Here is a 27,619-nt window from a genome sequence, read left to right as displayed (position 1 = left end):
CAGTCAGGGCGGCTAGGAGCTGGAACCAACTTCCTGGGGAAGTGGTGCTGGCTCCTACTCTGGGGATCTTTAAGAAGAGGCTTGATGACTACCTGGCTGGACTCATTTGAGTCCAGTCTTTTCTCCCGCCCAGGTGTGGGGGTCGGACTTGAAGATCTACAAGGTCCCTTCCAACCCTACTTCTATGATTCTATGACTCTTGGATGAAGTTCATTTGGTCATGCTGACTTATAAAGGCCTAACTTTTCTAACTGATCATGTACCAGCATGTCAACAGTAGGAAGGCGGTCATTCCCGCCATGCCCATTCTGAAACTTAGCTAGTATGATTTTCTCCTTAGTCCGGTGAAATACCAAAACAAAGTAGTCATTCAGGAGTTCGGTTTTCTCCTGAGTGTTGATAACCAGCTGTTCTGAGTTAAGCAATGGCCCCATGCTTCCATTTGTTTTCCTCCTATTCCCCACATACCTAAAGTAGGACTTCTTGTTGTCCTTGATTTCTGCAGCTAGTTTAAGTTCAGTCGCCACCTTAGTCTTTCTAATTTGGTCCCTACAAGTGTGGGCTGTTGTTATATAGTCCTCCTTGGGGATCGTCCCAAGCTTCCATTGTTTATTTGCTTCACTTCTTTTTCAAGAGGACCATATCCCTATTAAGACAAGAGGGATTACCAGCCATTCTGCCACCTTTCCTCTGCATGGAAATAGACTTATTTTGTGCTTCGAGGAGCATGTACTTGAGGGATGACCACTCTTTATGCACTTCCTTTCAGTTCTGGTCCCTGGTCCCGGAGCACTTCCCCTACCATTGCTCCAAGCCTGCTGAAATTCACTTTTCTGAAGTCCAAAACTTCAATCCTGCTGATTACCTGCCTTTTGATGGCTTGTGAACATGTTGGTTTCATGGTTGCTGCTTCCCAGGCTATCTTCTATATCCATTTGCTCACCAGATCATCTCATTTGGCCAAGACCAAGTTTAGGAGAGCGTTACCTCTGGTTGGCCTGTGCACTTCCTAAATTGGGTAGAGCTATTCGATACAGGTCAGGAAGCAGCGCGGCTGATCCAACTTAGCTGAGTGTTCCTCCCAAGAGATGTCTGGGTAATTGAAGTCACCATGATAACCATGTCCCATGCGTGCGTGCCCTCTGTCAGTTTGAGAGAACTCCAGATCAAGCTTCTCCCCCTGATTTTGAAGTCTGTAGTATATACCTACAATAAGGTCTCTCTCACTGTGCCTCCTCCCCGCTCCCCGCCATAGTTTGACCCAAAGGGTTTTGAGCCACTCTTCTTTGGAGCTGATGTCAGTCTCCAAGGAGGTGTACTGCTCCCTCAGAGAGAGCTACACCTTCACCTTTCTTTCCTACTTGGTCCCTTCTGTGCAGGGTGTAGCTCTCTATGGTTATGTTCCAATCATGTGAGGAGTCCCACCAGGTCTCTGTAATCCCTAATAGATCGTACTGCCTACTGGAGAGTAGGAGGGCTAGCTCCTCCTGCTTGTTCCCCATGCTCCTGACGTTAGTGTACAAGCACCTGAGTCCTGACAGTAGTGTACAGGTCCAACTGAGACCCTCAATTTCCTTAGCTTTTGCGAAAATGGCTCTCCTAGTGTCCCTAATGTTGGAGTTTTCTCGTGCGCCAGTCCCCAGGTATGCTCCAGTCAGTGTTTCCCCGTCCCCTAGCAATCTTAGTTTAAAGCCGTATCAAGAAAACCCTGGCCGAGAACATGGACTTATCCCTCCACGTGAGGTAGTTGCTGTCCCTTCCCAGGAGTCCATTCTCCCTGAAGTGTGCACTGTGGTCAAAGAAACCGAAGCCCTCTCGGTAGCACCACCGCTGGAGTAATTCGTTCAATTCTTCGACACATCCTTCCCTCCTAGGTTTGTGGCCTAGAACCAGGAGCACAGAGGAAAAGACTGCCTGTAGCCCTGAACCATTGAGCCCAGCACCCAGAGCTCTGTAGTCAGTCATGACCAGGACCAGATTATTTCTGGCAATGTCATTCATGCCCATGTGTATGAGGAGCATGGGGTAGTGGTTGGAGGCCTGGACAAGCCTGAGGATCCTCTCTGTGACATCATGGAAGCCGGCCCCAGGGAGGCATCAGACCTCATGTGCTAGAGGGTCTGGGTCCCAGTGCCTTGCAGAAGGGAGTCCCCCCTCCCCACCACCCTGCATCTCCTCTTGGGGGTGGCAGTTCACTGACTACCCACCTTCTCTGGTGTCTCCTTCAGAGCCTCATCATGTGTGGTGAGGGGAGCATACCTGTTGTGCAATGCCAGGAGAGGGGCAGCCCTAGCTCTGCATGTCTTGGAGCCTGAAACGACTGTCTTCCAAGTAGCTTTGGTTGGGTCTTTTCATCTAGCCTTCTTGTTGGCCACCTTCTCCTCTACCTTCTCTTCTTCATTCTTCAGGAGAAGACCCTGACTGTAGTAATCAATCTCCTGCTCATGGGCCCTGATGGCATGAAGTCAGTCTCCTGGGACTACAGGGACCTCACTAAGGAACATACACCACACATGGCGGAGGGGGTGGGGTGAGGGGGGCTTGCTCCTATATCCAGTTGCTGGCAGCCATGTCCGGCAGCTGCTACAACCTGGTGCCAGGGGCTCCATCTCGGTGTAAGCCTCCGTGGTGCAAGGGAAGGGAGCACCAGTTGAGGCCAAAGCGGTCCCCACCATTGTATGGTAATAAGCTATGCTACTATCCATGAACTGGCCTAGGAACTGCTTGCAAACTGCTTCCCCTGTTTGCAGTCCCTGTTCACTAACTCCTTGATCACAGTCTCCCTTGTTGCCTGGGGAGTTTCCTTTTATACTGTTCTGGGCCTGGGCTGACTCAGTCCCTTTGTTAGGGTTTCTGTCAGGACCAGTCAGTGATCCCACAACAATCAGCAGTTACAAAGCAGCCAGCAATCACTCCCAGCTTCTCAGAGCACACCCCCTCCCAAACACACACAGCCCACCAAACAAACATTCAGCAAAAGCAAAGGTACAGGCAGCTGGATCACTTATCTCTCCTGGGCAGGATGTAGTCCTCTTGCCTTCAGCAACTACCTGCAAACTGCTTCCCCTGTTTGTAGTCCCCCGTTTGCTGGCTCCCTGTTCATAGCCAATCAATATCAGTAAATTGATTGCTATAGAACCTTTATAGCAATCTGAATTCCCATTGACTTCAGTGTAACTTGGTTTTTAAAGATTACTTTTTATGTAAGATTAACCAAGTTTTCAAAATTAAAAAGAAAAACATCTTGCTACTGTCAACTTATAACCAATGTACTTGCATTTGCCTTTTTTCTAGGTGGTCACAGCTACTTCAACATTGGCCTTAGGCATCAATATGCCATGTAAATCTGTTGTCTTCTCTGAAAATTCTGTCTATTTAGATGCACTAAATTACAGACAGGTATAAAAATATACCATATATCCTTTGTACAGTATGTTTAGTAAACCCATGCTTTTCATTACATGCAAGGGCAAAAAGTATTTTCTTTTTCAGATGTATTTCTCTATACTCTGAGCCACCTGATGGTTAATGATGTTTACTATTTGGTTCTTTCATTAGCAATGTAATATTGTCACTGTTCCCAAATTATAAGATTAGTTGAATTTGTGTGTGTCCTCAGCACACCTGTGCAAACCAATGGAAGATTGTTTAGGTACACTGAGGGAGTACAGACATAACTGACAGAGGTGATCAGTTCTAAATTAAAATATAATTTGTCCTGGAGAAGCTTTATTAAAAGTTGTGGCATGTGCAAAAGAAAAAGTCCAGTTAGATTTAGTTTGAAAGACTGATGTTAAAGAAAAAAGATCACATAACCTGTTTATATTTGTTTACATTTATTTAGCAACAAGAAATGGTATATCCCATGATGACCTTTAAAAAAACAAACATACTTTACATTTATAAAATATTCTGGGATCCTTTGGCAGGAGAGGTACAAAGTAATCTCATAATCATAATGAGACACGTTTAAGTGACTGTAGGGGGAAAATACTTTGTGTAATTATTGTTTGGGTGGCAAGGAAATTGGCATTATAGACATTTGTATTACCTGATTGTAGTCTTCTCAAGATCTTTTTAAAAACTTGGGTTGTATATCATAACTCTGTATAAGTACTTTTGAGCCAAAGATACCATAGAAAGGACTATATAAAAACTTTAAAAAATAGAATTGAATGTTTGTGAACTATCAATATTCAGATTTTTACCAATAAACCCTTTTTAGATGTCTGGCCGTGCTGGAAGACGTGGACAAGATTTGATAGGAAATGTGTTCTTCTATGATATCCCGATGCCCAAGGTTGAAAAACTTATAAAATCCAATGTGCCTGAACTGAAAGGCAATTTCCCTTTCAGTATTTCCCTGGTGCTAAGACTCATGCTATTGGCAGCAAAAGCAGATGACAAAGAGGATGCCAAAGCAAAGGTATGGGAAATCGTGTTCTAAATATTTGTACCAATTTCATTAAATCTCTGTTCTCTCTCAGACACAATTAAAATTAATTAGCTGTATGTTGTGAACACAGTCTGATGCCAAATGAAATATATATTCCCTCAAATGGAGACTTTTAAGCTAGGGACAGAAGTTGCACATAAACTGGTATAAGTGACTGGAAACCGATTTAAACCTGTTAACAGGGGTAGGCAATGTTTTTTGGCCGGAGTGCTGAAAAACACCATAATATCTACCTTGGAAGGTGCCAGAGTGCACACATGCCAGAAAAACAAAATGAGGGCAAGGAGTACATGGCAGGATGCCCTGCTTGTGCCCTGACCCCCCAGGCCTGCTGCCCCTGCCCCCCAGCCTAAGCTCTGGGTAGCTGCTAGAGACTGGGCTGCTCCCAGCAGGGTTTGCAGCAGCCCAGCTGCCTGCTGGGAGCTGCCTGGGCTCCTGTCTGGCAGCAGCTACCCAGAGCCAGGGCCGGCTACAGCCAGGAGGCTCTGTACTGGCGCATGCACCTGCATGTCGGAGAAGGCGGGGGGAGGGCCTGAGGCAGTGCAGCCCTGCTCTCTACCCTGCTCCTGGCACAGAGGTGATGGCAGGGTTCCAGAGCTTGGTGCAGCCTGCTTGCTGGGCTCCACAGCTCCAGCATCAGGTCAATGCTGGCGGTGACTGCATGGGCACCTTAGGATGGGCTGCGCTGCCCCACTGTCTTCTCCGAGGTGCACATGTGCAAAAGAAAGCAGTTACTGCCAGCATGGAGCTGATGCTGGAGCTGTTGAGCCCAGCTAATTTGGGCTGCTGCTACTACTGTTAGTAGCAGGCAGCTGGGATGCTGCAAGCCCTGCTGGGAGCAGCCTGGGCTCTGTTGCTGGCAGCAGCTACCCAGAGCCAGGGCTGGCTGTGGTTTGCCTAGCAAAATGGCCTCATGTGCCATGCTTGGCATGTGAGCTGGGGGTTGCCAACCTCTGCAGTAATAGAATAGAAGTTCAGTGAACATAAACCAGTTTCAAAATGGCACAAACTGGTTTAAGGTAAACCTTGATGATTGTAGTATCAGATTTAACTGATTTAGGTTAAATTGGTTTATCACACCTCTGTCCTAGATCCCCTCCAGATTTAAGTTAATTCACAGTCCCCCAGCATGCCAGGATGCTTTGCACCTCCCCCGCAAACCCACACCATGCAGGTTAGCCTTGGCCAAAGCTTTCTGCTCCAGACATGCACCTCCTGCCTGCCTGGCAGCAGCAGGGGACACAACTCCACGCTGCCGCCGCTGCTGCTGGGCAGACTGGGGGTACCTTGCCATGGGGATGTAGCTAGTGCAGGACCCCCAGGAGCAGGGCAGGAGGTCCTGCAGGTCAGGGAATCCAAAGCTCACAACAGGCAGCCTGCATCTGTCCCCACCCTGTGCACAAATCTGGGGAGGCACGAGCCCCCCAGATGAGCTGCCCACAGCTCCTTTCTGCACCCTTCCCCAGCCCCATGCACTGTCCTGGCTAGACATGACCAGTCCCTGCCCCACTTCCTTCCTCACTGTGGGGACCTTGATCTGTCCCCACTTCTGTCCCCTTAAATCCCCTCCCTCCCATAGACTTACCTGCAGGGAGCTACTCTCCACACATCCCAGCCACTGCCATTTCCTGGCCATGTGCGTGGGCATGCACATGTATGTAGTGCCCCCTGTATCTCACTCCCAGCAGCCCCTTGCAGGCTGGAATGCTGTCAGTCTGCAAAGGGAAACCCACTGTTTCTCACAGATTCCTGCACAAGGCTGGGAATCCAGGACAAATGCTGTCCTGGAGTCACACAGCCCTGGACCAGGATTTGATGTTCCCATTGTGGGACTGTCTTGTCCAGTTAGGGACAGGTAGTCACCCTAGCTTGGGTCTGCTCATCTGGCTCAGACAGTAGCCAGCAGCAGTGGAGGCACTGGATGCACACCTTGCTGGGGTTATTTGGCCTCAGCAGTCTTTCCTTCCCAGGGCAGGGGGGGCTGGACCCAATGATCTCACAAGGTCCCTTTCAGCCCTATACTTCTGTGAGGCTGGCAGGAGAGTGGGGCAGAGCCTGGCTTTTTACCTGGACCAGGGCTACTTCCTTTCCCTGTGGTGGGGGAGGAGGGGGCAGGAAGCAGAGGGTTGAGGGCATGTGCTTAGCTAGCCTCAGCTTGGCCTGCAGGTTGGGAAGTATAGTCCAGCACCTTCTGCTTTCTGACCTGGGTTAGTGCAGGCTTCTGCCTGCTTTTCCAAACGGAAAATTGGATGTCAGTTCAGTTCCTTATCAGTTCAATCTATACAGCTTAGGGAAACCTGCGAAGATTGCATCAATTCTGCTAGGGCTTTTTGACTGTCTGTACTTAGCCTTAGGGTATAGCTACATGGCTGGTCTAAACAAACACTACTCACTGGGTGCATCTACAGGTCACTGTACAGTGATGTAGCAATCACGTATGTCTACACATGATCACCAGCTACGTTGCTGTAGCAGCACACTCCCCAGCTATAGTGTGCTGCTATGGCAATGCAACTGCAAAAACTAAGCATGTGCTGCCTGCATGGCACAGTAACAGCATGTATTGCACTGTTTTAGTACTTCCAAGGGGAAATACTAGAGCACAGTGCTGTAGCTGTGTCATCATATAGACGCACCCAGTCAGGACAGTTAAGACCAGATGTAGCACTGTGCTAATACTGCTATTTTGTTCCCCCACAGAAAAGCTTTTAAAGTTCCTTTGCCATAAAGTTAAAAAATCTCATTGGTAGGAGAAAAGACACTGGTAACAAGATGACTAGATGTTTTTTCTTTCAAATAAAAAAAAAAATGTAGGGATTGGACCAAAAGCAAAGGGAAGTTACTGGTAGAAAAGATTTTAGAGTTCAAATGTATTTTTCCTGTATTTTTAACAGTCCCTGCTTTGGGTTTTGTCCTCTTTTTCAGCTGATTCTATTTTCTTTCTCTTTTTTTGTCCCATCACTTTGTATCTTGGCATCAGAGGTCTCAACTAAGGTTATAGCCCTATTGGCTAGGGCCAGAAGTTGCACACAAACTGGTTTAAGTGATCAGAAACTGATTTAAACTTGTAACAGAACAGAAGTTCAGCGCACATAAACCAGTTTCAAAATGGTTTAAGATAAACTTGGTTGAATATCAGACAACTGATTTGGGTCAAACTTGTTTGTCCCAGATTGAATCAACTCAGGCTTTTTGAATGTCCCTAGCCATTCAAACTAGCCCTGTGCTGGGTTTACAGCATTAATAGGGAGCACAGGCAAAATGTGCAAGAAAACAGACATAGCAGAGTGATGGTTAGGAAAGTATTAGCTCAACAGTTTTCTGTGTTTTCATGTTACTGTACTTTTAATGGAGGTTAGGAAGAAGTGAAGAAGCAAAAGGGAGGCAAGGAAGAAGACTATTGCGGGGCAAAGTAGTAAGGATGGTAGGGAAGGAAAAGTGGTGGGAAGGACTAAGGGTATGCAGAACAAACCTGGCAGGGAGCGGGGAGGAATTATGCTGGCTTAAGAACAAAGGAGAATGTCCAGGATATAAACCGCACAGGCCATTGTTGGATGACACCCTCAATGCCTAGGGGTACTGAATGAGCAGTGGGGTGCAGCTACTGCCCCTGGGGCCATCTTAAGATCTTAAAACAGACTTCCATGCTTCTGAGATTGCTTTTTACTTAGGAAGCTTGAACTAAGTTGCCTCGTAAAAGCTGCATTGGGAATTGCTGCATGTTTATTTTGCCTATTGTTCCTTATTGTTAATGTTAATTTTATTTAATGGGAACAATTTGGTATGATTTGATTTAGGATTTCAGGTACAACTGAGGAAATGGCATGAGCAGAAGTGAAGATGGGAAGTTTTATGGTATATGAACTGCCGAGACAGATAAAGCACTACCTTACTCAACAATGAGAAAATGCAATTAGTCTTTTAAAATAAAAGTATTACGCTGATCCAAGTCTATGTCCCACTCAAAGCTGTTTAACAGAACAGCTCTCAGGGATGAAGGATCGTCATGGGACCAGTATCTCTGGCTGTCAGTGTTTATGTAAATGACCCATGGCCATGCTAGTTATGGACTGCCAAGTGTTGCTTGTTACCCTTAGTTGAATTTCAGCACATTGAACTGTCAGACATGTCTCTAATTGAGCTTGTTTTTATATTAGAGTAAATGGTGAATGTTAAATCCTACAATTTTAAAGGCTTAAAATTGGAAAAAAACAGATTAATTTCCTTTCAAAAGGCATGGCAGGGTGGCACTGGTTCAAAGAAGCAAAAGCTTTCATAGGCAACCGCTCTGAACTAGTTAGTCTCTACAGCCCCAGCCTGTCCTGCCTTCTGCCCAACTTCAGACTAATAAAGGTGACATTTTCTTCCTTTCAAAGGAAACTTGAATCTACTATTTAAAATAATAATGTAAATGTACTTATTAAAGACATTAAACATGATGTTCCCTTAGCAATGTGTGCAATATGTTCAGTTTTAAAACAATGTTCAGTTTAAATATTCAAATACATATTTAGGCCTTAAGCCTGCAGACAGACAAATATATGCAACTATAGGCAAGGTACACACAAGTCTTTGCAAGATCAGCCTGTGAGGTCAAATTTTCAAAAGCGCCTAAAGGAAGTTGGTACCTGTAGTGAGGCACAGTACCCAATCAGTACCCAATTCCCAATTAAAGAAGAAAACAGTATTCCGGAAGAGCTGTGCCCTAAAGGCACATTGGCAGCATCAAAGCACCATGCCAAGGGAATGCCATATTCAATCAGGGTATGCCTACTCCATGTGTGCTATAACCTGGAACAATGCAATTTAGGCACTCCTGTTCACTGCTGTGTCCCTGTGGTATAAATGTGCCCTAATCTCCCCCTCCCCAACCTGCAATTCTTAATTTTTCTTTTCTTTTTCCACAGGTGCTGTCAGTGTTGAAGCATCCATTGATATCATTCAAACAACAGAGGCGTAATAAAATGTTAAAAATATACTTCATCTTTTCTGTGCAGTTTCTTCTCAAAGAGGTAAGCTTTCATTCTGTTTGGTTAAGAGAGAAGAACTAGAATAACACTCAGTTTTCTTGTTTTATTAAACAGTAATAGTGATAAACCCAGAAATCTTACAAGCTGTACTGTTCCACTCAGGTCATTATAGTACCACTTATTTTATGTTCCACCGCAACAGCATTCAGGCACTAGTTAAAAAAAATGAAGATGAGAAGAGAGGAAAATAGCCCTTAAAACACAGTGGTTTACCAAATCCCTAAATTTACATTAAGTTTGTTCAATTTTTTAAAAAAAAGGCAGTAACCTTATTGTATATGTAATAGGTCTGATCAAGAATGTTATACAAGGCAAAATATCAGATATGGTATCTGCCCCTATGACTTGCTAAAAGTGCACACATAAAAGGTGAGTTTCTGAACCTTCTGAAAATGGAAAGAACTATGAAAATAACAGGTTATTAAAATTACAATAGTAGCAAAATCCAGAATACAACTGTTAAGGACTAAAGAGGAATGGCTACAGAAGAGTTGTGTACCTCTGCATGCTAATGTTTCCATTTTGGCAGCGTCTCCTGAATTCTGTTGTTAATTTCAGCCCTGGCCAGCATCCCACAACTATGGGCAGTGGGAAACAGCTGTAATGGCTTTGTGATGTTTATCCCAGTGAAGTGAAATACCTCTTTGCACCTTACAAGGGATTTCACAAGAACAGTACTTAGTTTAGTTCATGTAAATGTGATGCTAACAAAATATTTTAATAACTAGGGATATCTGGATCAAGAATGTAACCCCATGGGCTTTGCTGGACTTGTATGCCATTTACATTATCATGAGCCTTCAAATTTTGTCCTAGTCAGCTTTCTTGTCAAAGGATTATTCCACAAATTGTGCCAGCCAATTAAAGGTAAGTTAATTTCCCATACACTTAATTAAACTGCACTTGCAGATGATTATGAGTTTTAAGTGACCTATAGTTGCCTTAGTACAAGTATAGAACATGCAGCACACATACAATTAATAGAATATTAATAACAGCTGTGTATTCATAAAGTTTCAAGAGTGACACAGTTGCATGTTCCATTCCAGTGGGTGCACCTACATGAGACATTTACTGCAGAGCTGCCTAATTAGCTCTGCAGTAAATGTCTTTGCGTCTACATGTGGCCCTACTAGGGTGCACAAAACTAATAAGCTCATAAAAATAAATAAAAGTTCTAACCTACTCTGGAGTTTTTTCATGTGCACCAGAGCATGTGTAGATGTTGACCTGGCTGGCTGGGGCACGACGGTGCTTCAGTGCAGGGGCTGCCTGCTGGCTAGCCCCACACTGGAACCTGGTCATGCCCCAGCCAGCCACTGCACAGTGTGTTCAGCCTGGTCAGAGCAGGCCTGGGTTACTACCAGTTGAGGCTGCTCTGACTGAGCTCAATGTGCTGCACACGAATAAACTCTGGAGCAATATATTCTGGAGTGTTTTGCTCCTGGGTGCATGTTCAAATGGCATGCCTGGGAGCAAAAAACTCAAGAGCAGTAAGCCTGAGTTTATTCATGCACATTAATTGTATGTGTAAATGTGTCCAGATAGTGAAAATATAAGCTGGCTTCAAGTGAATAACTTTTGATATCAGTGTTGCGACAGGGTGCAGGCTTGCAGCCTGGACCATTTAGCCAGCCAGTAGCAGGCTGCCCACCTAAGGGACTGCAGCTGGATCAGTCTCTTAGCAAATGAGGGAAAGTTGGCTGGCTGATCCAGAAATAAAAGGGGCCTGGAAGAGGAAGTGGGAGAGAGGACCTGGAAGTAGGCTTGTTTGTGTGGAGTGGCAGGTCTCTCTAAAGAAGAAAGGAGAGTAAAGGGTGAGAACTAACCCATGCTTGTGGGTGTTCATTGTGGTTTGTTTGTATTTTCTGTTGAGCTCTGTGGTGTGGATTAACCCAGGACTCGAAGCTTACGTTGGACTGTTTAAATTTTCTGCTGAGCTCTGTAGTGCAGAAGAACCCAGGGCATTATTGCCTGTGTTGTTAAGTGCAGAGAAAGACTGGTTGGGACCAGATTATGGGAGTTAGATCAAGGATTCAAGGACTGATTTGAGCCTGGTGGTGCTAGGCTAGCCCGATGCCCCACTACAGTTAACAAAAATTGTAAGAAAAATAAAATTATACTGTAGTGGTGGAGTAGCCACAGTTCTAGTGCACTATGGATTGTAACAGAGTTCCATTATAAGTTCATTTTGATTCCTCACTTCTCACACTCACAAAACTACATCCAATACCAGGGAAAATGTTCTAGCCACCAAGGGAGACTACCATGTAGTGGTGCCTGCCAACTGTCTTTTGTCATGGGCATGCTTATGACTCCTGGTGACAATTGATAAGGGAAGCACCTTCATGGTTTAACATGGATCAGGATTTTGAGCAGCTTGGTAGCTGTGGGGCAGTATCAGGACTTAAATGGCTTTGCAAGTGTCCTCTGAAGGACACTTGGGCACCTATGGAAGTAAGCAGCATCTGAATGGTGGTTTCTGGACTATTAGTAGTACCTGCCTGGTGGACTAAAACCAAGGGTATGAACAGATATAACAGGTGAAACATCTAAAACACCTTTGGAATGATTCAGGGGGCCAACTGTACAGACATACAACTTTTAAAAAATGTTCTGTAAAAGTAGCTGAAATGCTCTGAAATAGTTCTACTTGAAATTAAGTAATATTTTTGACCATTTCACTTTTGGTTACATCTGCACAGAATCAGTGTCCTGCAGGGAGGGAGATTGGGGTGGCTAGCTTGCTTGCGAGCCAGCCACCAGATTCCCCCTTCAAGTCCCTGTGGCACGGTCAGTTCCTGACTCAAACCTCACAGCCTATATCTCCATCCCTGGCAGACCTGCAGCTGGGCTTACCCCCTACCAGACTCTTGCTGACTTCTGGGTCCCCTGCTACTGTTGCAGCCAGACACTCCAGCCCCATGCCCCTCTACCTACTTAGCTGAGTCAGAGAAAGGAGAGGTAGGAGGGTCTGAAGCTGCAGCGTCAGGCTCTCAGCTGGAAGGTCTAGGAGCCTCTGCCATCTCCCTTAACCTATCCTCTTTGGGTTTTCAGCTCTCCCGTTCTATCCCTGTTGGGGCAGGGGAAGCAAGAAGCAGAGCTACAAGTTGCTACAGTCTGCTTGAGTGTCCCCTGCAAAGGAGGCTGTAGTGTTTAAAACCTTACAGCCAGGAAATCTGATTTGAGACTTGATTTGCAGATGTGACAAGCACTCCATACTTTAACTGAAATCTTGGGACCTGTGCTTGAAGATATCAGGTGCTGGGTACCTTGGATTAGACACCTGAAATAAGTAGCTAACTTTGATTTTAAGCTCCCTGTGTCTGTTCCCCATATGCAAAGTGGAGATGATACAATTTCCTGATCTCACAATGGTGCCATGAAGCAAAACATTCTTGCTTGGGAAGCACCAAGTCTGAAAAAGTGCTAAGTGTTAAAGAAAGAAGCCTATGAGGAAATTAATAAGTCCATTTTCAAAGCATGATTTGAATTGTACACATCAATAAGGTATAGGGCCACACATTGAAAGAAGTCAGATCTTTTGTTTTCCATCTGATCATTAGAGGAGCATTCTTTATTTTGGGAGCTGACTGAGGTAGGGGTCAGAAAATATAGTTTACGATCATGTAGTTGAGGACTGTATTGTAATACATATGCACAAGGGAGAAAAATTAAGGTTGCTTATATGTTTCTGTCATTTCCTAACTATGGGATCTTGACTTAATTTTGGTATTCTAGTAACACAGAATTTTGTATATAACAATTGATTCAGTTTCCTTTACTGCTTGTGGAGGCCTTGCTTGCAGAAATAAAAAAAACAAAACCTTTCTTTAAAAATTGGATGACTGAGAAGGCATAAAAAATTTGCAGGTGTACAGAGTCCGAAACTGCTTCTTTTTTTTTAAATGACCAGCTTCAAGTTGGAACTGTATTTTAAGTACTCCTTTTCTTGTTTTGCATATTTGATCAGTGTACTTTGTTTGAATAGGTTCAACTGTTTTCTCTGAAAGTGTGATGGAAGAATTAGTGTTAGTGTTAGCAAACCTGTTTGGAAGGATATACTTACCAGCTTGCACTATGAAGTTTAGGAAGAAGTTTTGTCAGTCAAAGGTAAGCAACAACTTTCTTTTCTATTATATGTATTGCAGTTGCAGAGAGGTCCCAATTATGGTTCAAATTTCATTGTTTTAAGTGCTGAACATGCATATAATGAAAAGATGGTCTCTGCCAGAAAGTACTAATCATTACTACTAAAATACCTGAGGACCATGTTATGTGAAAAATTACCTTATCTGCACTTATTACAGAGACAACATGGCTGCTTACATAATTCTTAGTAAGCTCCTGTTTAATTTTTTTTTTTTATTTGATAAATAGTTCTTGGCTAAGAGGTTCTAAACATTATTCCTTTATCCCTACCCCAAGTTTAAAAGTGCTTCCACCTTTCTCTTTTAAAGTGCAATCTCCTGATGTTAGAATGTAGCTGGTAAAATAGAGGGAGGTTACCTGGTATTATTGGAGGGCAATGTGCCATAAATCCAATGTTTATATTTAGTCCATGTATACCACATGAGGAATTGCTGGGTAGAAAAAGAAAATCTCCACGAATTGCACACTATTAGTTACAACATAGCATCCTGCCCTGGAACCCATATAGAAAATTGTCAAGCAATTGCAACCCGAAGTAGAAGACCCTTCTTAAAAAGAGGTTTCCAGAATCATCCATCCTAGCCTTTAAACCAGGGGTGGGCAATTATTTTGGGTGGAGGGCTGCTTACTGAACTTTGGCAAGCCATCGAGGACTGCATGACAGGCAGTCAGGGGCAGATGTACATTAATTTTCTAAATTGTTCAGGGGCACTGCAGGCCAGATAGAATGGCCTAGTGGGCCACATCCAGCCCATGGGCCACATTTTGCCCACCCCTGCTTTAAACAAACACCGAACCTTGCCAACCTCATCATAAGAAGCAGACTTTGGGCAAACTTCCCATGGCCCAAAGCTCACTGAACTGATCCACACTATGCTAGGACAAGAAAAGTAAAGCCAGCCCATGCACTACTACACCCCACAACAGAACCATCGCCACTCCTGGATCTTACACCTGCACCTCCAAAAATGTATTACATTTTATCCAGTGCACTAAATGCCCTGATGCAGAGGAGAAACCAAACAACACTGTACCAAAATTAACACGCGCTGAAAATCTATCAAAGACGAAAGTGTACAATTACCTGTGGGTGCACACTTCTCACAAGACAAGCTCTCTGTCCAGTTTCTCAGTTCTAATCCTCAAAGGGAGTTTACAAAACACCTTTTGTAGATGAGCATTCAAACTTTGCTTCCTAAATCTACTGGATACAAAAAGTCCTGGATTAAATATCTGACAAGCCTTGCTATAGCCTTCCTGTTAGAACTATACACCATCATTGTCAATCTGAAGATGGGTGTGAGGTCATGTATGTACCCTGACCATTTGGCAGGCTAATGTGTGTAGCCATCTTGCACGTGAATTCTCAGGAACTGTTTCCCTTCTAGAGGGACAGAATCCAGCTAGATCTAGACAAATTGCAGAGGTGGGTGGATGAGAATAGGATGAAATTCAATACAGACAGGTGCAGGGTACTGTATATCTAGGGAGAAAGAATTGGCAACACACCTATAGGCTAGGGAACACGCTTCTTGTTAACACAGTGGCAGCAAGGGATCTTGGACTACATGGAGAGGGTCCAGAGGAGGGCAACTCGCATGATCAGGGGGCAGCAGGGCAGGCCCTACGAGGAGAGGCTATGGGACCTGAACCTGTTCAGCCTCCACAAGAGAAGGCTGAGGGGGGATCTAGTTGCCTCTTACAAACTAGTCAGAGGGGAACCAGCAGGCACTGGGGGAGTCCCTGTTCCCCCATGCACTTCCAGGAGTGACCAGGAATAACAGTCACAAGCTGGCAGAGGGTAGATTTAGGCTAGATATCAGGAGGCGCTACTTCACGGTCAGGGCAGCTAGGATCTGGAACCAACTTCCAAGAGAAGTGGTGCTGGCTCCTACCCTGGGGGTGTTTAAGAGGAGGCTAGATGAACACCTTGATGGGGTCATTTGACCCCAGTACGCTTTCCTGCCATGGCAGGGGGTCAGAGTAAATGATCTACTCAGGTCCCTTCCGACCCTAGAAACTATGAAACTATGAACCACCAATGCAAGGAAGAGGTCAGGTAAGGCTAACCACGCCTTGTCATGCATCTACAGATGCATCACAAGCAGGTCCAGGGAGGTGATCTTTCCCCTCTGTGCAGTATTGGTCAGGCTGCAGTTAGAGTACTGTGTCCAGTTCTGGGCACTGCACTTCAAGAGGGATGTGGCTAGCATTGAGAGGGTCCAGGCGAGGGTCACTCGTATGGTCAAGGGGCAGTGGGGCAGGCCCTACAAAGAGAGGCTAAAGGGCCTGAACCTATTCAGCTTCCACAAGAGAAGGCTAAGTGGGGATCTGGTGGCCATTGACAAACTCACCAGGGGAGACAGCAGGATTTGGGGGAGGCTCTGTTCCCTTGAACACCACCCAGGGTTACTAGGAGTAATGGCCACAAATTGTTAGAGAGAAGGTTCAGGCTGGACATCAGGAGGCATTATTTTACAGTTAGGGCTGCCAGGCTCTGGAATGGGCTCCCAAGTGAGGTGGTACTCTCCTACCTTGGGGGTCTTCAGGAGGAGGCTGGACAGATATTTGGCTGGGGTAATATGACCCTGGCACTTGTTCCTGCCCTGGGGCAGGGGGTTGGACCTGATGATCTGCTTAGGTCCCTTCCGATGCTAAGCACTATGATACTTCAGCCAACTAGGCTACTGCTTCTCTTAAGCGGCAATAGCCTTTGTCCGTCTTGATGCCTAATCACCAACCACTTGACCAGGTAATACAAGTGCCTTATAAAACAGAATAAATACACTTACATCAACTATCATGGTTCATACAAACATGAACATGATAAAATTAAATGCAGCTTAACATTAGCTAGAAATAGAAACCAAATAGATTAGTAAACTTCCTTTATGAAAATATCTATGCCTAACATCTCATGGGCACCCTAAAATACTATTACTTTGGGGGTAAGTTTGTGACAACTTTATAACAGTTATTGGCAGCTCTTCCACACAGACAATTCCCATTTAGTTAGGGGCAAACTCAGGTGTGAGAAAAATACAGAGCAGCTGCTCTAGCTTTCTGACCAGTTTCTAATATCTCAGGATCCCCAAGCCCCCACATGGGGGCATGTTGAACAACTGTGACCAACACTCATCAGGGTGATAGGACAACTGTGGAGGGTCATATATATGCATGACTGGAGTTCCCTGTGGATTCTAGGATTCTGTAAACTCAGTACCTAACTCCTCTTTGCACCAGCCTGAATCCTGCCAAATAGATTCGTTGAATTCTCTGCATGTAGACAGTTAGGAAAAAAGGTGTAATAGGGCAGCTCTATGCCCTAGAAGCTTTGGCCCATAGGACATCACCAACTGCAGAGCAGACAGCCACAGCCAGGTACAGCAACAGCCATTTTCATATGTTTAGTTCCCATCAGCAATCGCCACCCTAAGACAATGCCCAGGACTGCTTCACTGGTCATGCATACCCTCCATCCCATCCAGTTGTGCTACTGATAAAGAAATATTTTTGTGATCTTTGCCACTAGAAATCCCTCCCCATGCCCCATTACTCCTGGAGGTGGGGGGAGGTCATTTTGGAACAGGAAGTCTGGCCCTGTCACACAGTCCATGGCATAAGAAGGTCCACCCACTTGACACCAAACTTCACCTCAGGCTTGCTGCCACATTGGTCTCGGAATCCCTTACTTTCATCACATGAGCCACAACATTAGAAGGTCCACCCCATGACTGGGAAACACTGCCCCTCCACAGGGCCTGCCCCTAAGGCCCCAGAAGTTCTGCCTCGAGGCCACAAGGCACAGGCACAATATATCAAGTAGTGAGGGTTGTGACCTCTCTAACAACCTTCTCCACCACCCTTGACAAATCAGTGGGGGTTCCAGGGGCATCAGAATTCCCCAAGAACAGCACAAAACCAACAAAGTCAAGGGTCACACACACAACATTTTTCAGAAGAGATAGTTTTAAGGAAGTAGATAAAGTATTACTCTTGTATATTATGTGCATAAATGGTGGGGGTAGGAGGCTGTACATGGGGAAGTGTGTGGTTGGGGGATGGGTGTGTGGCTTGGGCGGGGGGTGGAGGAAGGGAAGTGCAGTGCACCCGTGCAGCAGAGCTTGCCCGGGAGGTGCAGGTACAGTCTGCCCCCCACAGCCCAACCTGTGACTGCTTTCTGGTGTTCATGGGGCTGAGAAACCCCCCTGCCCCCCACCTAGAGCAGTCCACCCCATATTCCCACCTGCAGCTAGCCTGTGCTTCTGCTCCATGCTCCAGCCTGCAACTGCCCAGGCCCTGACCCTGGCCCTGGCCCCAGCTAGGGCGCACAGCTTGTTGGCAGGGCTGCCTTCCACTTGGCTGCATGCAGGTGGCTGCTGATCATGCTGGGCAGGCAGAGTGGGTGGAAGGGAGCTGGAAACTAGAGCCCTGTATGCTGGGCCAGGAGCCCCAGGCTGCTTGCCACTATTTCCCCAGCTTCCCCTGCTGCACTGCTTCCCCAGGAGAAAGGGATTCAGGCATCCCTTGCCCTCTTTACCTGACACTCTCCAGTCCCACCACCAGAATTGGGGCCGCCTCCAGCTTATGGCACACAGCCCGCACTGCCACGCTTATGGCACAGGACGCAGCAGCAGGTAGCATCCCCAGTGCTCTTGGCCCACAACAGGCACAGCCCCTTGGCTGAGTCCCAGGACTTGCATGTGCTGGCAGGGAGTGAAGCCAAGACAGCTGGGCTCCATCACACATGGCTTCTGGTGGGCCACAAGCACCCTGAGGGGCTGCTGCCACTTTCCCTTCATCCATCCCCCTCTGTTCACCGCCACTTCCCCAGCTCCCACCCTGCACTCCTGCCAGCTCTGGCCCTGCGCTCCCAGCTGCCACTGCCCTCCCACCCACTGCTCCTTCCCTACCCTACCTGCTCCCCAGTGCTACAGCAGGGACAGGAGGGGTCACTGGAGGCAGGGGGAGCCAGGCAGCTCACTGAGTGGCTGCTGCTCAACAGCAGTATCACCACTGCCCAGAAGCTACATGCGCTGGCTGTAGCTGGGGCTCAAGCTAGGGACCTCCAGCAGGTAAGGATGCCCCGAGCGGGAGCAGGTGGGGATCAGCCCTATGTGGAATGCAGTGGTCCACGCCATATACAATTAATTGGTGGGCGCCTGCTTGCAGGTTGAATAGTCAGCTGGCCAGATTTTGCCCACCCCTGGACTAATGCCTCTTTAGATATGCCAGGGTAATAGCTAAATCAATGCTTAGTTAAATACGTTGTATGCTACTGCAGGTATTTCTAGAAGATCTCCCAGAAGACTTCGCTGCAGCAGTTGATGAATACAACAGCAAAGTAGAAAAAAATTTTGCTTGCTTTCTTCTAACAGTTGCCAAGCTGGCTGACACAGAACAGGAATATAAACTCCCTTTGTCAAAGATAGGTAGGCACTGGGAACACCTATACATTTTAATCACTAATTATTTGCTTATGCATATTATACTTTAATCTGTTGTGAACACAAGTTGTGTTGTGAATGCCTGATAGATTAACTAATTGAAACAAGCAATTTGTCATTTAAGGCTTGTGAATTCAGCTATGCTAATAAGTTCCATTTGTCTTTTTTTTTTTACAGGAGATGTACAGTTCACTCTGTTTAACTGTAGCTTTAAAACAAAAAAAAGCTAAAGCAGGATATAGCCTTTTTTGTGCTTATTCAAAGTCCCTTGTAAACAAGGTTTCTTAAGTATACAGCACTATTGGGACTATGGTATTAGTAAACTCAAAACTGACTAACTCCCCCAGTTTCCATGCTTTCATGTATAGCCTTGAAAGTGAGAGTGCTAGCCAGTTTCTAGGGTGCTAATACCATAGCACCAAAACTGCTCTGTACTTAGGGAGCTTACAGCACTGTCAGTACTGTTGTATTAGCAGCCTCAAAACTGTATTCTAATAGAGTGAAGCAGTTGTCAAAGGGGTGCTATCTGGGGCAGACAGGGGACTACTATTATAATTAACATGCAGTTAAGTCCAGTCCTATTAGGTTACAAAGTAGACAGGCTGAAAGAAGATGCACTAACATGGTTTATGCACTTAACTGACATACTGATAAACTGAGTATGTTACAATGTAAACAAACAGACACAGAATGGGGATTGAGTGTGTTATGAAGTGAAACAAATGATGCATTTAGTAGCATTCATGCAAACAGATTACACTGTTTTGTAGATTATATTTAGTAAAATGGTATAAACTATGGGGTGGAACTAACTGCTACACTTCCTCCCCTTCTGCCAATTCAAAACCATAAAAGTCACCAAGATCCCCATATCAAACCAAAAATTGACTGTATCTTTTTGGTTAATTGATCAAAGGGCACAATTATTTTTATTCCACTCAATGCTTGTTTTCATTAGATTTTACACAAAAAGAATATGGTCACTCCAAACTGGCTTCTTATTTGACGAGCAGCACAAAAAGTGCAACTGCAGTCTCTCCTTTCATGTGGCTATCTGGAATGACTGATCAGGATTTATTTGCTGCTGAAAAGGTTAACAGAGTAAGTTAATTTTTTTGTAGAGGGGTTCAAACCAGATTCCAGGTCTGGATTTTATGGTGGTGGTGCATTTTCTCTGGCTTCTTTGCTTTAATTTAAACAGCAGCCATAAAGACCTTTGATGAAGGCCCCCTTTGAGGAATGCCTTCAAGCAGGGGAGGGGAGGCGAGTCGAGGCGAGGTGAAGCCAGGTGGCCTCATTGCCCACCCCCCACTCAGTCCCCACTGTCATTGCTGCACTCCACCATCTGTCTCTGTCTGTGTAGAGCACTCCAGTTGGCTCCCAAGACAGCCAATCGGAACGCAAATAAAGCATTATAGACAAACAAACAGACTAAGGCTTTTATATATATAATATTAGAATATTCAAATGTTTTCAGACTGTCTAAAATGGTGCGTCTAAAACTGAACAGTGCAACAATCTGTGTTCTGTCTTAGGCTGTTTTACGTACAGCTGGTGTTAATATTGGAAATGCTCCTTTGCTTTGGCGGGAGAAGCTTGACTATCAAGGAAGAAGAATGCCACTCAATGCTTATGCACTTGATTTCTATAAGCATGGCTCCTTGGTTGCTCTGGTAAAAGACAACTGGTATGCACTTTTGTTTAATGTCATTGTTTTGTTATAGTTGTTTGTGGAAATAAGTTAGGACTTAAATATTTTCAGTTCTACAGCCACAGTATTTGTGGTGCCACATATGGTCGCAATATTATGCCCTATGTTAATTTCCTTTAATAAACAATGTTTCTAGCCTTTATGGTCACAAATAAACTTCCATCTTAAACACTATGCACAGATAATGTGTTGATTTCTTGTGGCTGCAGACAATATCTGAGCAAGACATGACACCTGAATTGGCATAATTAGATTTTTTTTAGAATTAATATTGCTCTTCTATGTCCATCTACTGTCCTCAGTAGTATCATCTCCTGTGTTGTCTTTTCTGAGGCTTATGACTAGGCACTACTTCTTATGCTGTCAGCTCATTTAGGTACATTTGTCCCATTGAGTTTGATCTCACTTATGATCCCTAACTGCTCATACTTAAACTACATCTTAGAAGAAAAAAAATCTTCCTTCCTGCAGCTTATGAATTTAGTTGAAATTTGTATAAAAATTCTGTATTTCTTCCCTTTCCACTAACTTGTGCCTATTTGTCTGTCTTCCTTGTAAAATTGTAGATTCTTAAGGCCATTCCTTTCTTAATTCTGAGGGCACCTATAGATGAGCAGACTTGATTAATCAAGTCTATTGGAGCGTGGTAATTCCTGCAATCCAGCACCTCACGTATCAGCATCCCCACACTTCAAAATGGCGGTGGGGGGTGCTTTATCTAAAATTTCTTTGAGATTTAGATAAAGCACCCCCTGCCACCATTTTGAAGTGCAGGGGCACTGATACACAAGATGTTCCGGGTGCTTTTAATTAGAGTGGCTCTTGGAGCTGATCTAGTTAAAGTGCCTCTTAACCTCCACCCTAGAGCACGTGAATAAACACCCTTAAGGACCTAGTATTCTGTGAACACTGTCATAAACAAATATTTTCTATAAAAAATTCTGAAGCATGAACTTTTTTTTTATTATAATAATTACTTTCCATAAGGCCTGTTCCATACTTCAAACTAAAAACAGGAACTGTTGCAAAATGGGCAGCCCAATGCACTGTACCTGGAGGACCTTTTCTGAAGAAATTAGGGCATTATTTATAGGCAAATGAATATAGCCAAGTTTTGGGTCTATCCTATTCTTAATTAACTCAACAGCTTGGTCTACAGTTTATTCTCCATTATAGTCTGTCATGCAGAAATAAAGCAACCTGTCTCAAGAGCTGAAGTTCACAAATATATTAATTGCTTTCCCCATAAAAAGCATATTTACATTCTCACAGTGTGACAGCTTTGAATATTTCAATAGGTTTAGAATCATTCTGTAAGCATGTGCCTTACCAGCTGTATAGCAAAACACACTTTTAGATCTGAGTTTACAGCACTGAAATATTTCCCCATGGTGATCCTGAATAACTGGTTGGTTGCTGATTGGAGAGCTATTTACTCAGAGGTTTGTCTAGATCAGAGTGGCCCTCAGAGGGTACAGGGCTAACTTGCGTCATACCTGCTGAAAAATGTAGCCCCCACTGCCCTAGAAGATTGGGGTTATTATACCACTTATTTATCCCACTTAAACCTTCTCTAACTTTAGAATTTTTTTTAGGTTACATGAAGGGGATGCTTATAAACTGCTTAAGGATTTTTTGCTCGTCATTAAATCTGTCAGGTATGATATATACTTCTATATCTTTAAATTTACTTTGTTTAGGCCTTTAAATCAATTTAACATTTTTTCTTTTTAACTCACCAGAGTATCACTTGGTGAACTTTGTGACAATCCAGATGACAATGTTGTACTGGCATTTCAACAACTGAGTGAAAGTTATGAAGCAAAACTATATAAAGTTTAAGTGTCACAAGACTGGCATAGATTGTGAAGAACACGATACCCTAAAAGGTACTAACGGCATATTACGTTCTGCTTGCTGTGTAATCAGTTTTAGTAGTCTAAGTTAATATGTGATTAGAAGATAAAAATCTAAAAAAACCCCTCAACCATGTTTTGTAATAGTTATAATACATTGGATTTTATTTATAAAAATCAACCTGTTTTTCTCTCTGTAAGAAAATGTTAATGTTTGCATTAGACTCGATGTTTAGTGTCCTAAATTCCATACTGCAGTATACTTATGTTTGCTTATTGTTTATAGTGAGGTATGTTGACTATTTTTCAAATTAAAAGCTTGTTTTGGCAACCAAGTTTTCTGAAACATCCTGACACAGCTAAAAAAACAAACAGGAAGAAGTCAGTTTTCATTGTACTTGAGAATTTTTCTGGGCAGCTACTTCCACTTGCAGTCCTTAGAGCCTCCCAAGTCCCAGGAACCACTGTGGGGGTACTTATGTGGTGCATCTTCAGAAGGCAGAACTACATCCTGTAATGAAACAAATTGTCTACAACAGACAGTGCTGTATGTCAGCCAGCAGATACTGGTTTTGTCTACACATGCTTGGAAAAGGTTGCAGCAATCTGAACTGGTACAAACTTCTGTGGAAACTCTTAATTCAGATTAGAATCATCAGTTAAACCTATTCAGGAGTATATAAACAAGGGTTTATACCTTTCTAAATAGAGTTTGTTGACTGAACTCTGCTACAGCTGTATTTAAAACTGCTTTTTCTTCTACCTGATCTTATATTTTATGTAGCCATTTAGATATGCAGTCTTTGGCAAAGTACCCTTATGAGATCTACTGGGGCCTATCTAAACAGATACTTAAGGTCAATCCTTAGGAATACTGAAAATTAACCCAAAACAAAGGAGCCATGCCTCCCCGCAACTACATCTTACCTGGTGGCAGCTGCATGTGTAGTATTGCAGTGACTGTAAGCAACCAAAGCAGTTATTGTTATTTTTCTTTTTATATAAAAAAAAATTTAACAATTAAGATAAAAGTTAGTCTTGTTATGATCTACTTTTTATAATAATTTTATTAGTCACTATTACTGTTGTGACATTAATCATCTATTTTAAATTTCTTGTTGCTTAGTATTAATATCTTGGACATAATAGACATATCTGACCTAATCGTCTCAGGACTTTAGAACTTAAATTTAGTACAAGGAAATTGCTTGTGTAAGGATTTGCGGTATGTCTGGTGTATGTGGAAAGAGGTAATGAAAGAGTGAATGATGTACGTACGTGACAATGTGAAAGAAAAGAGTCCTCTTGCAGCAGGTGAAAATGACCTTCTGTAGTTTAACGGTTAAAGGCTGCAGCAATGTCGAGTCAGCAGTCAAGGATTACCAAACACTGGATCACGTTTCACTTTGATGGCTGAAGACTGCAAGCAAGCACCCCCCTGAAGATTGTAGGCCACAAAGCCAGATCATGTCCTACCAAATCCCAGCCTGCCAACAGGATATGGAGGATGGCCTTCACATCTGATGCAGCAGAATCCATAGGCTTTTATGGACAACTATCACCATAAAGAATGAACACAAAGACAAGGCTTTGGGTCTTTTCCACCTGCAAGAAGGAGTTTTGGGTGTGTCCAACAAGACTTGACTCCATCACTCTGGCCAGTCTGGCTGGCCACCAGACTGACCTTAGTAACCTTAGAACTTCGTAACACATTAACCTTTGCAGAACTGTCTAGCTATCTGTGTTTGTGCTTGTTTCTTTTGAATGAATAAGTATGCATGGGAATGAGTGAAGCAAATAACCTTACTGTTCTTTATTCAAGTTGCGTGTTTTATGTTCCAATAAATGTGGCATTGTGCCTTATCCCCATATAATATTCCAGCTTGTTTTTAATTTGCACTGTACACCCTGTATGCACAGCACATGCAGTCAACTGGATTCACCTTCTTCACTTGGTTTTAATTGGAGACAGTATAGACAAGAAGCAGTGGCACTCCTGCAGGTAGACTTCCTGTGCTTTTAAGCAAGCAGTACTTGTGTGATTTTTTTTCAAACACTGGGACAGGCTCAATAGTTCCCAACAGTCAGCAGAGCTTCTGGGGGCTGAATGAAGGCTTCAAAGTAACTTGGATGCATTGAGGGTCCAGGAAGCCTCAAAGAAGTCATTCTTTGGGCTCAGAGCGAGTCAATCCCATGGCAGAGGAAAGGGGGCAAGGGGCCAGGAAGCCCCCTTGGCTAATCAGGGGCATCCAAGATACTTTAAAGGCAAAAAAAGGTGTACAGGAAATGGAAGCAGGAGGTAGCTAGCAAAGAGTATACTTCTTTGGCCTGCACCTGCAGGGAGTCAGCCAGGAAGACCAAGGCAACTCGAACTCAGGCTAGCATCAGGGATTAGGGACAATAAAAAGTCCTTCTTTAGGTACGTTGGGAGCAAAAACAGGGTGTGGGGTAGCATAAGGCCCATACAGGATGGGCAGGTGGGCTTAGTGAGGGATAGCAGGGGCAAGGCAGAGCTCTTCAATGAGTTTTTTGCCTCTGTCGTCTTAAATGGGAATCTAGACAAACCCTCAACATACATCATGGACACCAACAAAGGGAAGGAACATCAGCCAACCAACAGTCAGTGCTGACACGGTAGAAAGACACTTGGAGGGACTGGATGTATTCAAAGTCACCAGGACTGGAGGGACTCCACCCACAGGTAATGAAGGAATGAGCGGGGGTCATAGCTTATCCACTGGCAAGGATACATGAGCACTCCTGGTGCTCGGGTCAGGTTCCAGAGGATTGGAAGAGGGCTAATGACGTCCCAGTCTTTAAGAAGGCGGGGAAGGAGGACCTGGGGAACTACAGACCAGTCAGCCTTACCTTTATCTCTGGAAAAATCCTAGAAAAAGTTAAAGGAGCGTATATGTGGGATCCCACTGCCTAACGTGATGCGGAAGGGTAACCAACATGGATTTTCAGCAGGCAGATCCTGCCTGACTAACCTAGTTTCCTTTTACAACAAGGCCACCAGTTGTTTAGATGCAGCAGTTGAGGTAGACATTATCTATCTGGACTTCAAGAAGGCCTTTGACAAGGTATCTCTTATCATTCTTATAAATAAACTCAGGGGATTTGCCTTGGATGATTACACAGTAGACTGGATAGCAAACTGGCTCAAGGGTCACACTCAGAAGGTGGTAGTGGATGGGTTGGTGTCAACCTGGAAAGATGTGGGCAGTGGAGTCCCTCAGAGCTCAGTTCTGGGGCCAGTACTGTTCAACATCATCAGTGATCTGGATGAGGGGGTAGGAAGTGCCCTGTCCAAATTCACAGACACAAAATTATGGGGTACAGCTAACACTCTGGAGAAGAGGAACCAGATCCAGGCTGACCTAGGCAGGCTGGGGAAGTGGACAGAGAGCAACAGGATGCAATTCAATAAGGACAAGTACAAGGTGCTGCATCTAGGGAGGAAGAACTGCCATAAATTGACACCATTTCAACTTTCTGACATCAGTTTAGACTTTACAATGCTTGATCTGATGTGATGCCATGCCCATGAACAAGTCTGCTGTGTCACCCATCTCCCCGGAGATCATCTGTCTAAACTTCCTTGGACACTTTAAGAAAGCAGACAAAACTCCAGAAAGACCTGCAGCCGAGACTCCTGAGAAGAATCCAACCAAGAGCCCTTCAAAAAGTCCAATAAAGTCATCTCAAAGAAGTCCTTCCAAAACAATGATTGGTATTTACAATATAGATACATTAATGTAGCTATTGCTAATCTACAATTGATCAAGTACAAAATTGTGGGGTATTTTTAGTGAAAATAGGGGATTTGTTTCTGAACCAAGGCCCGATACCCTATTTGTTTCTTATGAGAAAATTGGTTCCAAGTTGCAATGTTTTGACTTAAGAAGCAGTTTTCAGGAACCAATTGTGTTGCAAGTCCAAGGACTGCCTATACTTTTAGTTTGAAATCTCTCACCCCTGCCCCCCCCAGTCTAGGGGTGTTCAACCCTTGGCCTGTGGGCCAGATCCAGCCCAGAGAGCCATCTAATTCAGCCTGTAGGTTTTCCCCGGGTTCTGAAATTTAGCAGTAGGGGAATGGTGGCAATTCCAACCCCTACATGCCTGGATTGATCCTGGTAAGCCAGCCTCATGTAGAGGGGATCAGGCCCCATTCCTGCATGACCAGATCTAACTGGGACGAGATGCAGTCATGTAGGAATGGCTCCAGCTGGAACCTGTTTCTGTGCAGCTGCATCACTCAGGCCAGTGTCAAGTGTCAGATCAGACCCATAGACTGGATCTTGCCCATGGACAGACATGATACTGCTCAGACAGCCCATAAGCTGAAATGGTAAGGGCACCACTCTACTAGTCTTTCTTTAAAACTAAAAGCAGTTGTGGTACCCAAGGAGTCCCGACAACAGCGTTCAAATGACCAATTTAAGTTACAAAACAAATGACTTCTGGTATTTAATATTTTAGGTGGTGGTATAGAGAGCCAACTCATAATATAGTAAGATAACTACTGAGCAACAGTAATGTTGGCTGCTGGAAGTTATTTCTACATATTCTGTTGGATTTAAAATGGTCTAAAATCATAATTAAGAACATTTTAAAATTCCATCTTTTGGCAACCCCTGCTAGTGTTTAAGTGCATTAATGAAGAGTGAAAATAGCATTATGTTAAGATCAAGTGCAGCAAGCCAGCTCAATAATAAAAATACACCTCAAACTACTTCATTAGTTGTTCCTTTTTCCCTGTACCAATTTTATGATGACCTAACCATGGTTCCCAGGTTTAAATAACCAAAAGAAAAAGAGGGTTGTAAGTAAACTCTTTGGGGAATGAATGAAGCTCTAATTCAGAACTGGCAACCAGCTCTGGTCATTCAGGATATCCCCAAACTGTTACTCATTGTAGAGGCTGTTCCCAACTTCCTACAATAGGAAAGGAGTTCTGTGAAATG

The 27,619-nt window shown here is 44.3% G+C and overlaps 1 protein-coding gene across 1 annotated transcript in view; it reads left to right on the top strand.

Moving 5' to 3' along the window:
• The window catches only part of LOC109309602 (probable ATP-dependent RNA helicase DDX60), a 92,454-nt gene extending 69,754 nt beyond the window's left edge, over window positions 1–22,700 (top strand). The window contains exons 28-37 of the mRNA XM_019534344.1: window positions 3,295–3,399; window positions 4,226–4,426; window positions 9,364–9,468; window positions 10,215–10,353; window positions 13,478–13,599; window positions 18,923–19,070; window positions 20,044–20,186; window positions 20,621–20,772; window positions 22,392–22,454; window positions 22,539–22,700. Of these exons, the coding sequence (XP_019389889.1) occupies window positions 3,295–3,399; window positions 4,226–4,426; window positions 9,364–9,468; window positions 10,215–10,353; window positions 13,478–13,599; window positions 18,923–19,070; window positions 20,044–20,186; window positions 20,621–20,772; window positions 22,392–22,454; window positions 22,539–22,638 (1,278 nt within the window). The 3' untranslated portion in view covers window positions 22,639–22,700. The remainder of the gene's footprint in view (window positions 1–3,294; window positions 3,400–4,225; window positions 4,427–9,363; window positions 9,469–10,214; window positions 10,354–13,477; window positions 13,600–18,922; window positions 19,071–20,043; window positions 20,187–20,620; window positions 20,773–22,391; window positions 22,455–22,538) is intronic.
• The last annotated feature ends 4,919 nt before the right edge of the window (window positions 22,701–27,619 follow it).

Source organism: Crocodylus porosus, unplaced genomic scaffold (assembly GCF_001723895.1).
Source record: "Crocodylus porosus isolate Cpor-Errol unplaced genomic scaffold, CroPor_comp1, whole genome shotgun sequence".
Classification (NCBI taxonomy): domain Eukaryota; kingdom Metazoa; phylum Chordata; order Crocodylia; family Crocodylidae; genus Crocodylus; species Crocodylus porosus.
Note: the sequence above shows the minus strand (reverse complement) of the source record. Positions and strands in the feature narration are given on the sequence as shown.